Source organism: Lolium perenne, chromosome 7 (genome assembly GCF_019359855.2).
Source record: "Lolium perenne isolate Kyuss_39 chromosome 7, Kyuss_2.0, whole genome shotgun sequence".
Classification (NCBI taxonomy): Eukaryota; Viridiplantae; Streptophyta; class Magnoliopsida; order Poales; family Poaceae; genus Lolium; species Lolium perenne.
In genome coordinates this window covers 81,037,785-81,050,716 of record NC_067250.2, presented here as the reverse complement: position 1 = coordinate 81,050,716, position 12,932 = coordinate 81,037,785, and the positions used below count along the sequence as shown (strand labels likewise).

Below are 12,932 nucleotides of genomic sequence, written 5' to 3'. Positions count from 1 at the left end.
TGGCGGTGTCCGATGTCGGCACCCCTTTAATCTGACGATGCACCTAGGGTTTACCGAATTCTATTAACATGACATATCATCCATATTGTATGCGCATTGCATTATGCCATGTGGTGATTGTTTATTTCCTTTCCGGTGTTTGGTTCTTCGCGCTAGGATCTGAGCCGGAGTCCGACGTCAACGCCACCGAAGAACAGTACTCATCCGCTGAGGGACAAGGCAAGCCCTAACCTGGTTCATCTATGATTTCGAAATACTTTTATCTGTGGTTCCTACATATCGCATACGATTCAACTGTCTTTTATCGATAGATAGAGTTACCCTATCTGTTGCATGTCCGACCTTTGTAGCCTCGATACCCTGATCCACTGCTCCTAGCATAACTAGGTTTGGCATGTGTGCGTCGCGAGAGCCTTTATCTCTTTATGCTTAGCCATGCTTAGTTTGTTACGCTACTACTCCGGTCTTCGGACTGGAGCCTTACAATGAAATGAATCTAGCATGACAGGTTGACGTGGTAAGTATAGAGATGATGATGATAAACATGATTAAAGGCTCAGACGAGAGGCCACATTGGGATGTGGTGGGTTGTTTCGTTTTTGCCGACCCTAGGAACCGAGTTCTCGCCTCTTGAACCAAGACCGAGCGTACAACCACACGAGGCCCTATTATGGTACCCTCTCGACTCACTAACTTGCCTATTAGATTCCATGAGTCACATAGTTTGCGCGTTACCTGGTCATATGCATTGCATTTTGCTTGGGGGTTCAAGGTACATAACAGGTAGGTAAGCGTGGCCGTGGTGGCTGGGGGTTGCGGCCTCTGGGGAAACCCACCTCGCCTCACATCATTAAGGACCGACTTCGGGACTTGACCCGTTACGGCGGAACAATCCTTAGCGCGTGACTCATGGTCTCGGCGACAGCAAGGTAAAGGTCGTGGTCGACCACCCTCTGCCGGCTCTCCAAGGAAGAGAGCTAATATATATTGGCATTAAGAGTCGGTTGGCGCGTGTGGGTAAAGTTGTGCACCCCTGCAGGGTTATGAATCTTTTCGAAAAGCCGTGTCCACGGTTATGGACGACTTGGGAATGGATTCTGTGATCATAGATAACATGAACCTGATCGTAAAACTTGGCAAACAATGTGTGTTTACGGACACCTTCTTCGGGTGTTGAGGGGGTGATCCGAGGATAGTGGTTCGAGATGATGAAGATTGGTGGATACAAGATGATGATCAATAGAGATAGAGATGTCGCTCTCTTATCCCCTTTCAAAGGTTCTGAGTAGTCGAGCTTCTCTTCTCTCTTATCTTACAAAGGAAAACCGGCTTTACGCAAAAGAAGATCTACCAGAAAGCCCGCATACCCGCTTTGCTAAAAGGTTGTACTAAGTCTTGCTGAGTCCCTGTACTCAGCTTTGCATGCTTTTGTTTCAGATGAAGTCTCTGCAGCCGAAGGTGGTTTCTACGTTAATATCGACGGTTAGTTTGGAGTTCCCAGGCAGCAGCCTGCGACTTATGGGCTGGGACGTCGCTTTATGTTATGGCTTCTTAAGCCCCTTTGCTATCTTGTTATTTAGAATAACATAATTTGCTTCCGTTGCTTGTTGAATGTTGGGTCAGTGACCTCTGCGTGTAATAATCTGGATCTTACTCTGTTAAGAGTTGTAATATATTCTTTTGAGTCGTAGAGTCACTGTTGTGTTACCGATTCTCTCACTGTAGTCTCTCGAGCTCAAGGTTAGGCTTATGTCGGACGAAGATCTGGTATTTGTCTAACCCTGATCCCGGGGGTGCCACATTTGGCAAGGGTATTAGCTTGCCTTGAGCAAGGTAGTTGTCAAAGTTCTCCTCCTCTTCCTGGGAGTAGGCTTCCTCCTCTTGGTACTCCTCGTTACTAGCGTCTATATACGAATACGAGGTATAAGCACCAAACCAATCTTACATACTAGACTAAAACACACCAAAGAGTTCACACACTAATTCTAGCATCATATCATTCATGGCATGGTGAATTACTTGGTTGGTTCTTATTTAAGAGAAAAATAATTTCCTCTCATTATACTTATTACTTTGATTTGCTATTTAGATCTTTAGAGAAAATAATTTCCTCTCATTAAGTCTTATTAAGATTTAATCTCCTCAAATAATAATTAGGTATGAAATATAAGTTGACCATGGTCAACATTCCATATCTATTATATGGGAGTATAATTTTAATGAGGTGCTACACCTCATACAATTTTAGCATAACATGTAGATGATTTAAAATCTCTAAGTAATAGCAATCAGAGATTCATTAGCCTAAGGTCATTACCTCTTATTGTATTACTTAGGATCAAGATTTAAATGAGAGGGTAGCTCTCATACTATTTATAGAATTTAAATTTCAAGATTTAAATGCACTAGAAATGGCTCCATAGCCACTATTTTGATCTAGTACATGATCATGCAAACAACTTGGCTATATTATTGCATAATCAAATAGAGGACAACATTTGTGATTTATGAGAGTTGGAAACAACTCAAAATCAATTATGGTTGAATTTTAAATAAAGTTTCAATTTGTAAAAGTCCCTATGTTGTTATTTTTAGCATTTTAATTCTATTACAAATTTGGAGATGGGACCAGTGACATTGGCTAGATAATTTCATTGGCTTTCCAGAGGTATAAAGTTTGCTAGATTTGGAGTTGTAGATTTCAAACTATTCAAATTTGATCGTGCGGTCGAGGATCGTGCGGTCAGGTTAGAAATAGATCGTGCGGTCGAGGATCACCGTCGTCTCCGACGAGATCCCGACGTGCTGGCGGCATGCCCAGGGGGTCAGAGAGTGTACCAGGCCGCCGGCGATCGATGGAGAGGTACGAGGCGACGTTGGCGAGGGTGAAGAAGCTCCTGGTACAGCGGCGGAGCTTGGCGAGGCTCCAGTCGATGTCGATGTTCTGCGGGCTCCGGCGGCGATGATCTTGCAATTCCGACGAGGTAGTGTGTAATTGGACTAGCTACCAGTGTGGGAAGAACCAGTGAAGAGAGGGGATGAGATTGTGTGAAGGAGATGTGCTCGGAGCTCCTCTATTTATAGGCTGGAGAGGTGACCGGCGGGTGCTGTGAAGGAGCGTCCATGGCGCGGCGTCTCCGGCGCTCGAAGGGGCAAGGCGAGGACGGCTATGTGTAGGTGTCGTCCTGGCGATGCTCAAGGTGCAGCTGGCGCAGAGTAAAGGTGAAGCGATGGCTCGGGCGCATGCGATGATCGCGGCAGTACCCGCGGTACGTTTCCGACGAGGACGACGATGACAAGGTGGCCGCAGTCATTCGAGTGTGTCTACGCGGTAGAGGTGAGGGTGGTGATGCTCGACGCAAGAATAGGGATGCAGGGGAAGGACGGAGGCGATCGAGCGCGCGACGTACTGGCGCGTCCCAGAGCGCGCTCACGGCGTGCCTGGCATGCTCTGGCAAGGTTTTGGGCGCGTCTCGCCTGGCCAATGCCGTGCGCGCGCGAGCCAGGGCCGTGCATGGTCATCATCCCTATGCAGTGTAGATGCTTCAGGACAAGGAGGTGATGAGAGAGGGAGGCCAGAGAGATGGTGGCCAAAGGTGGCCGGCATGGTACGCTATGAGGAGAAAGGAGCTCTCTCCTCACTTTAATCAGCACCAGCAAGGACTAGGCTTGATGCAGGGGATGCAGAGGAACCTCATGATCACAAGATAAAGATGGTTTAGGCTAAAAACCAGTGTGTAATGAGGTGTAACACAAATCTGGATTAATGTCTGCCAAGTGTTCGACACAATGGCCGCAAGAACATTTTTGTTGAATTTTGGAATTCTTTTTGGTGCAGCTCATTTATATAATTAATGTGATAGAATGGTGGTGATGGTGTTCATTTTGGAGTTGATTTGCAAAGTTTCAAAAATGTGGTCATCTTCACTTTGTTTCAAAGTCCTCTCTTGTCATCTCTGTTCTGGTCAACCTGGTCAAAGTTAGCATGGGTGGTCAACAGCAAAGTTGTTCACTTTCACAAGGTCTTGGATGACATGGCAAGTGTTGACCAAGTTTGGTAGAGGGGTAAAGGGAGGAACATTTTATAAAACTCAATTTTGACCATTATCATATGTATGTTGGTTTTGAGATTTTCTGTGATTTGATTCTGGTTTCTTTGATGCATTTGTGTTTGTTTATGATATATAAGTACATTTCAAGCAATAGATCAAGCAATGGTGGCCTTTGGTGAGGATTTGAATAATTGGCCAAAGTTGTATGTGAGTGAGAATTGAGTTATTTTCTATTTCTTCTATTCTTCTCAAATTAGGGTTGGGTGATCTTAGTTTAGGGTTTAAGGACTCTTGATCAACAAACAACACTCATCATGGCAAATGCACAATAGAAAAGCACACTATGCATGAAACTATATGTGATACTATATGCATAGAAAAAGTTTTTGTTTGTTGCAAATTTTGAATCTTGGAAATTCTCTTTTCTTGATTTATTATTGTTGAAACTTGGGATGTTACAGTTCCTTAGCAGCGCCTCCGCCACCAGTGGTATCCGTTGTCGTCCTCCACCGCGCCGCCATGTGCCCCGGGGGCGCCGCCGCCAACCTCCAATGCGCCGCCGCAGACCTCCACTGCGGTGCCCTATGCACCGCCGACCTCCGTCGCGCGGACCACCGCATACCGGCGAGGGTGTGCTGCTCACGGAGGATCTCCACAGCGTCGCTGCCCTACAACACCTCCTCCACCGCCGACCTCGAGCTCCATGGCCGGCGCGGCCTCGAGATCTCCCATGCCGCACGTCGCCTGGATGGCTACCCGGTGAACCTCCTTGATGCGCCACCTCCGCCAGCATGTGCGCCGCCCCTAGCCCTCGTCGCCGGCCGCATCCCCCGAAGCTCCCACTCCCTCACCAAGCTCCGCCTCACCAGAGCGAGACCGCTGTCTCCCCTGACCTCCTCCTCAGCTCCTGCAGCCGACGCACCTCGTCACCGGTCGGCCCTATGGACCTATGGAGCACCGCTGGCCGTTCCTCACGACGGAGTTGTTGCAAGAGGGGTCGCGCACGACGGTGCTGCGAGGCTCGGGCGCTGATGGCGTGACCGGTGTGCGGCGGAGCTTCATATGGTGTTTGTCGTTGCTACAAGGGGCGGTCGACGTTGCTGCTTTTGGAAGCTATGGTGGTGCTAGCGGTAATGTGTGGAGATGCTACTAACCATGCTGGTGGAGCTGCAATTTCTACGATTTTGCAGATTCGTGTTGCTTTAAACGGTTGACGTCGTTGCTACATAGGCTATCGTGCGAAGCTGCAAATGCTTCTGGGCGGAGCTGAGGCGATGCTAACGGTACTATTAATCTCGAGCATTGTTTTTGTAAACCGCTGATAGCTTTGCTACAATGGCCATCGGTGGAGCTGCAAAGGCTTCCGGGCGGAGCTACGACGAGCGCTCGATGCTATAAGAGACCATGACCGGAGCTTCGAACGGGTGTCGTCGATGCTGCAAAGCAATGTCACTGATGCTACCAAGGAATAGGTTGGTGCTGCCGCCGGTGCTGCAAGGACGTCACCGGAGATCTCGTAAAAAATCTTGTGATGCTACAATTGTATATTTTTTATGCTACTAATGTTTTGTGGTTCCGGTCCGGTGAGGTCCATTTTTATTTACTTCTAGATGAATCCTTTTTTCTTCAATGAAGCAAAAGCGGGATTTTTTTTTTTCGCTGCGACGAAACAAAGTCTGAAGAGTCGTCGCAGCTCTCCTTCTATTTAAGTCGAACCGTTTTTTGCTTCAATGAAGCAAAAGCATTTTTTTTTTTGCTTCAATGAAGCAAAAGTGGGATTTTGAGACAAAACTGAGCTCTTCTTCTATTTTTAGTCGAACCATTTTTTGCTTCAATGAAGCAAAAGCGGGGATTTTTGCTTCAATAAAGCAAAAGTGGTATTTTAAGACAAAACTGAACACAGAAATTAATCTAACGATTTAAATTGGTTTGATCCAACAGTGAAGGACCCGGAGGCTGGGGGATTTGCAGCCTCCGGAGGATCCTCAGCGCTACCCAAATAAAATATAGCTCACAGACGGTTTCGGGTTTCCTCGCGAAAACAAAGTTGGAGTGGACACGGTTAATTACTCCAAACAGAGTGTTAGTACTCCGAGTCGAAGCAGTAGAGGATTCCTAATCGAACTTGAGCTTTTAGTTACAGGTGGGTAAGTTATAAATATCTACCAAGGTTGCGTTGATCGGTACTACTAGTCAGTTTTAGGGCTAGGCTTGTCGAGATCCCGGAAACTTAAAACTCTCGACGCACCTACTCCTACCAGATTAGTGTAGCAACCATGATGATGGCCAGGAGTGCGGTGGCGAAAAAGAAGAGCAGGTCGGCGCTCGCCGTTGCTCTTCCTCGTGAGCTCCTCGTCGACATCGTTGGGATCCTGGCGGCAAGTTCTCCGCAGCCCATGGCTGACCTCTGCAACCTACGATCAACGTAAGTTCCCATACACAACATTCGAATCGCATGCTGAGATTGATGGCAATCCACGAAAATGCTGCAAATACTAAGTGATAGCATGTATCAGGCTAGTTTAGAACAACAATCTCCGTATCCTGATTATTTCCTGTGAAAACGTACATAATTCTCTCCTGGTTGTAATGTTGAGCGCAGTTGCAAGGACATGTACGGCGCGTGTAAGGAACGCCACGTCGGCAGACGCTTGGCAATGGAGAAGGAGAGGGGAATGAAGTGGCGGGACACCGTCGCCTATTTCGCCATGCTGAAGAACCTGGCCGACGCCGGCAACCCGGAGGCCTGCTTCACCCTCGGCCTCACGCTCGTCCTCGCGCGACACAACGAGCAGCAGGGCCTCGCGTGCCTCGAACAGGCGGCGGCCGGCGGCCACAAGACGGCGGCGTACGTGCTCGGCATGCTCCTCTACACGCTCAAGGACAGGCGAGACGTCGCCAAGCGCTACATCGGCCAGGTCGAGGGCGACCTGATGCGCAAGGTCGCCACCGAGAAGACAAACCGGGAGTGCACGAAGTACCGACAGCTCGCCGTGAACGCCGTCCGAGAGGTGGCATGGAAGGGGATGGAGAACGGCGGGCAGTCGGGACTCGTGCCAGAGGAGGAATACCGGTGCACGAACGCCCGCTGCGGCGTGCCAGAGGACTGGGCGGACTACGACGTCTTCTGCGGCGATGATTGCAGGATTAGGCATGAGTGTGTCCAATTCTTTGGTCAGGTGTCAAGATATACTACCTTAACAATACAGTTCTAGAGACAGAAATGTGTCTGAAGGCCGGGGTTTGAAACGATGACGATTTCGTTTCTATGAAAGATGTAAATTGTGTAGCCAATATCATGGCAAAGGAATTGAAGAAAAATTGTACTTTCAGAATTTGGGTGACGGTTTTGTTTCTACTAATTGCACTTTCAGAATTTGGGTGTCGAATTCTTTGAGCAGGTGTCAAGATATCTGCCTTAAGGCATCTCCAGCGGCCTAACACAAAATGGACACGAAAAGTGACGGCTCGCCATCCGTTTGCGTTGGGCCACGAACATCGAAATGGTCGCCAGGCCAAGATTATTCGTTTGCGTTGGGATAGCCTAGCGGGCCCGACACATTTGGGTTGTAATTTTTTTATTGCTTTTGATTGCAAGATAGATACATTTACATATATTTTGGTGTATAATTATAAATATTGCAAAATAAGGAAACCTGACTAGTGGATTGTGATGGCCCTTGCCTTCTTCGCCACCCAGTCACCCAAAGTAGACTAAATTGTGTAGCCAACATGATGGCAAACTAAATTGAGAAAGTTTGTACTTTCACAGTTAGGGTTTCGCAGTAAGGGTAACGATTTTCTTTCTATTGATTGCACTTTCAGAATTTGGGTGTTGATTTCAGAATTTCCAGGGCCAACCTGAGACACTTGAAATAGTTTATGGGCCTATGATGCACTTCGCTCAAGAGTATAACAGGGATCTTAGTTAAAGAAGATAGTAAACTAGAAGCACATTTGATCATAGATGCCCTTCTTCCGAGTGTGGCGTTTTCCAAGCCGAGCTACATGTAGCTCATTGTTTTCAAACACTCCAAAATTGTATTTTAAAGTTTTACAAAAATTCGAAACAAAATTCTAGTGGTAGCTAATGGTGTATGCTACAATGGTATAAAATCTCAATGTAAATAAATTTGTATTCCAGGCTATACGAAATTGACAAAATCTGACCAATTTTAGTCTTGAAATGTGCACTATTCACTATAAAATTTGTTAGAAATTATCATTTTTGTGTAACCTAGAATATGAAATAGTTTGTATTGAGATTTTACACCATTGTAGTACACATCATTGGCTATCTCCAGAATTTTATTTTAAAATTTTCAAAACTTCGAAATTCAAATTCTGAGTGTTTGCAAATAAAGAGATGCGCGTAGCTCAGCCTCCATTTTAAGTTTTGCCCCTTCTTCCCGCTTTTACTGTAATGGTAATTATGATTTTCCATGTTTTGGCATACAAGGTTCGCATGTGAAGAAGGTAATAAATTTAGTAGCGGAATTTTGGGTGAATAATAAGGATGTATAGATGATAGGTGAATCTTAGAATCCTTGAATACTGGTGTATGATGAATTATCATGATCATGCAACAGACTTCAAGGGACATGACCGATGTTATAAAATTAAGTTTTTTTGCAAGTGTTAGCCTTTCACCGCGTATCAGGCAAAGGAGTTATAGAAGACGACTCTAGTAATTCCACAATGCAAAATCCTCTGTTTTTCGCATGGGCGACACTAGGCTTAAGATCTTCTTGCAACATTATTGTATACGATTGCAACATTGTCAAATAATTTTGGTCATGGTATGTCAAAATACATGGAAAAAATCAGTGCAACATTTTAAACACATACATGCAAGAAAAAGAATGTGTTCATGGAACACATCTTGATTGGCAATGATGATTTTCTTGGTGCATCCAATTCAATAGCGCCTAGATAAGGAGGATCTAGAGGGGAGGAGCAGCTGAAACGATATAGATGGTATACTAGAGGGGGGAGTCAGTAGGTTCTACAAATTTGCTTTGATTTATTTTCCAATTTTAGGCGATCCATAAATATAGGTGAGTCTAACGAAAACTAGGTGAGACAACCTAGATGATGATATAAGGTGTACTTAAAGCACGAAGGCAGAACTCAAATGGAAATAACCGAGGCACGCGCGGACCTAAGGGTTCCCCATGAACCCAAGAGTAAAAAACCAAACTCAATGAACTCAAGGGGGTTGAAATATGGCTTGGTGGAAACGTAGATCAAGACCTCCTCTTGTTTTCTACCAAAGAAATTTTGCTTTGGTTCGGTAGAATGAGAGATCCTCAAGATTTGGTGTTTTAACAATGAAGTGAGAGAGAGCTCAAAGATATGAAGTGAATGGTTGACCTACCCTCCTCAAGGAGAAAAAGGGTTTATATAGTCCGATGGAGAAAACTAGTAATTTGAAAAAAACTCTATGAGTCATCGTGGCGGTAAGTTGATGAACCGGTTCACATGGCGGTCTGACATGCGTACCGGCCGACACCGCATGTTCGCAGGCCGAGCGAAACGGGAAGCCGGTCCACAATCGGAACCATCTTGGATAGTTGGGCCTGATCCGAGGCCTGGCCGGCGGCCGCCAGGCCATGCGTCGAGCGGTTGGTCCGTTGTTGCATAGCGTCCGATGGCCACCGGCGCACTGGCCGGTAGGAGCTGATCGTTCTGGCGGTAAGCCCGACACCGCCGATTTCATAGAAACCTTCCAAAAAGCATTTTTCTCAAAAGAACTTGGTTCTCCCACTTTTTGTAATGGATGTATTTGGTGGTAGGATGTGTGTATAAGGCTTTGGCAACATCCCCATCAAGTTCATCGAGATCACCCCCATTAATAGTGTGAAGTAGGCTATTTGATTCAAACAAAAATAAAGAGAAATGTAACCAAAACATCGGCACTTCTCTTGTATAGGAAATTGGGGGTCTCCTACCATTTTATATTCCATCGTCACTTGTGAACTAAAAGTTGTGTAAACACTTATAGGTAACATTAGTCCATAATTTAGCACTAAAGTCATCATTAATCAAGATAACGGTTAATGGTAAAATAACCTTACAACAACTAAGGGTCTGATTGGCTAGTCGGGGGGATTTTCCCTTTTGTCTTTTGTGAATAAAACCCTCCCCGGTTTTTTACATGTAGTCCAGAATCCTTCAACTCTTGTTGTGAGTTGTAACTTTTTTTTTTTAATTTTGTAAGTTGTAACTACCGTTTCTTCAGTACCAACAATAATATGCAAATACAGTACAACAATAGCTACATATATTAACCAACACAGGAACATTTTCCAGAAATGAAAAAAATAGGCACTTCAGGTCCAAAGCCAGTGGCGCTACATCAGCACTGACAGTGGACCCACAATCCCAGAAACACATTATTGAACCCACCTCACAACGACAATGACGAACGTACGCTACCAGACTTGTACGTAGCTACCTCACGTACAATGTACACGCACGCAGACAGACAACATGCAATAGTACCGTAGTAATAAACGACACGTACCGATGTCATGGCATGACACGACACGCGCACTGAAGCCAACCAAAAGGTTGCTAGCTCTCGATCCCACCTGACCTGCGCGTCAACTCGATCGATCACTCGGTGGTCTTGTCGGCCTCGTCAGCAGCAGCAGCAGCCGGTGCCTCCGCCGGCACTGCCTCGACGACCGGAGCCACCTCCACAGGTGCCTCGGCCGGCACCGCTTCCTCCACCACGACCGGTGCCTCTACCACGGGCTCTTCGGCCTTGGCCTCGGCCTCGACAGCGGCAGCAGCAGCTGGTGCATCTGCTTCTGCCGGCGCCGCCTCTACGGCCACGGCCGCCTCGGTCGCCTCCTCCACAGGGGCCTCGGTAGCAGCAGCTGGCTCCTCCTGCACTGCCGCAGCGGCGTCTGCTGTCACCTCCTCCACGGCGGGTGTCTCTGCCGCCGCCTCTTCGGTCTCGACCTCGGCCGGAGCAGCCTCCTGCTCTGGCTCCTTGGTCTCGGCCTCGACCGGTGCTGCTTCACGCTCCACCACTTCGGTCTCAGTCGTCTCCGCCACTGCCGGGGCAGCGGGGGCCTCCTCGGCGGCGACAGCCTCCGGCTCGGCCTCCTTGGTCTCTGTCTCCGCCACTTCGGTCTCCGCTGGAGCTGCCACCGTCTCCTTTGCCAGCTCGGTCACGGCCTCCTCCGCGGCGAGGACTGGGACCGGCTCGACAACCTCCACCGCGGCCACCTCCACTGCGGCGACGACCGGCTCGACGACCTCCACCTCCGCCACCGGAGTCTCCTCGACGACGACGACCGCCGACTCGACAACCTCCACCACTGCCGGCACCGGAACCTCCTCGGCGGGCATCGCGTGAGTCGCGGCTTGGACCTGCGTTTACATTGGTGCACGTCATCAGATAACGTAAAATACCACTAACACCCTACACAGCGTACGTGCGATCAGGTTCCTCACGTACAAAGTTGACCGATCGCGAGGTAGGCAGCAGATCAAAATTGCAGAAACCAAACCAAATGAGACCAAAACGCACAATGCTTGGAGTAGATTTCTACCTGGACGGCGGCCATGGGTGAAGAGATCTGAGGCGATTGGTCCGATCGAACTCAGAAAAGATGATAGTGGAGCTTGTGTGGTTGTGTTGGTCGACTGTTGCTGTGTGAAGCAGTGTGTTGCGGCGGAGGGGCAATATATAGGGGCTCTCGAGGGCGAAAAGGTCACTAAGATTCACAGCTGTGATGAGAGAGCAAGCCGCCCTTTCGCCTCACACACAAAAATAAATCGAGGAATCAAACATCCCATCTGTATCATTCTGATCTCGTGGGAATCCGCGCCCGTACACGACGATGCATCACAAAACTATACACAATAATTCGAGCAAGTTGCGTACTGGTGATCACTATATCCACATTAGGGAATCAGGGAATCCGAAAACTTTTTATTTGAACGTTAGAAGGAGAACTACTAAATTCATTGATTAGACCAGAAGTGCTAGATTTATTTGAGAAAAATCGGGCAAAAACCTGAACTCTACCACATACATCAGCCGCGCCCCGAATATCACCGGTCACCGGCCTCCTCTCTCACTAGGCTATGCTGCAATATCCCAGGTCGCCGGCCCCATATGCCGCTTAGTCGCACTACAATATCACCGGTCGTCAGTCGCCTCTATCGCTTAGCCCGCTGCAATATCACCGGTCATCGGCCACCCTGTCGTGCCATCGCCTATTACCGGCCATGTCACAACGCCATCCATTAGTTCCCCAACCAGTGCCTTGCTCCTAAAGCTCATTGCATGTGCAAAGTGCTCTTGCTGCCACCTTGTCATCGCACGAGCAACGGGTCAGACCGGATCCACCTCTAGTTTCTAGAACAATGCCTCGACGAGCACTACGCCCACATCGTCCGATCCAGGAGATTGGGTCTAGGGTTTCCCTAGAGAATGTCGTGAGGGGAGCGTCGAAGCCTTCAACAAGGGGGGTGCCAAGAGGCACCGCCGTCGACTACTCTGGCCGTAGCTAAAGCACAGTTTTCACCGGCAGCATCACCCGCACAGGCCTGGAACCGGTCAGCCCTCTTGGTCAACCATGAAGTCCTCCGTGCACCGATAGCCCTGCTCCCTTCTTCACGCATAGTATAGAGAGAGCAACACCACACCTCCCATCCTACTGACCAGTCGACAACGCACACATCCACCACCAACACGCAGTAGCCACACACATCAGCGACAGAAGCCCGGCTAGATCAGGTCCCGAGTGGGCAGACATGCCGCCATAAGCACCTACGGTGAGCTCCTACACCTGCGTGCCATTGTTGCCATATCCTCTGGAGAGACGATCATGCAACACATGTGATTCATCTAGACCAGAT

General features: G+C 48.0%; 2 protein-coding genes across 2 annotated transcripts; one reads left to right on the top strand and one right to left on the bottom strand.

Annotated features, from left to right (window-relative positions):
* Positions 1 to 6,261: 6,261 nt before the first annotated feature.
* Positions 6,262 to 7,356, top strand: LOC127312922 (putative F-box protein At1g67623). Its single transcript, XM_051343457.2, has 2 exons — positions 6,262 to 6,477; positions 6,655 to 7,356. Exons 1-2 carry the CDS (start codon positions 6,329 to 6,331, stop codon positions 7,265 to 7,267), a joined length of 762 nt encoding a protein of 253 aa, XP_051199417.1. The 5' UTR covers positions 6,262 to 6,328; the 3' UTR covers positions 7,268 to 7,356.
* Positions 7,357 to 10,313: 2,957 nt separating this feature from the next.
* LOC127316890 (uncharacterized) lies at positions 10,314 to 11,763 on the bottom strand. Its single transcript, XM_051347359.2, has 2 exons — positions 11,618 to 11,763; positions 10,314 to 11,435 (listed from the first exon to the last, which is right to left on the bottom strand). The coding sequence occupies exons 1-2, from the start codon at positions 11,630 to 11,632 to the stop codon at positions 10,671 to 10,673; spliced, it is 780 nt and encodes a 259-aa protein (XP_051203319.1). The 5' UTR covers positions 11,633 to 11,763; the 3' UTR covers positions 10,314 to 10,670.
* Positions 11,764 to 12,932: the final 1,169 nt, after the last annotated feature.

Coding starts and splice junctions, on each gene's coding strand:
- LOC127312922 (XM_051343457.2), top strand. CDS start 6,329: ATGATGATGGCCAGGAGTGCGGTGGCGAAAAAGAAGAGCAGGTCGGCG. Junction 6,478..6,654: donor CTCTGCAACCTACGATCAAC/GTAAGTTCCCAT, acceptor TGTTGAGCGCAG/TTGCAAGGACATGTACGGCG.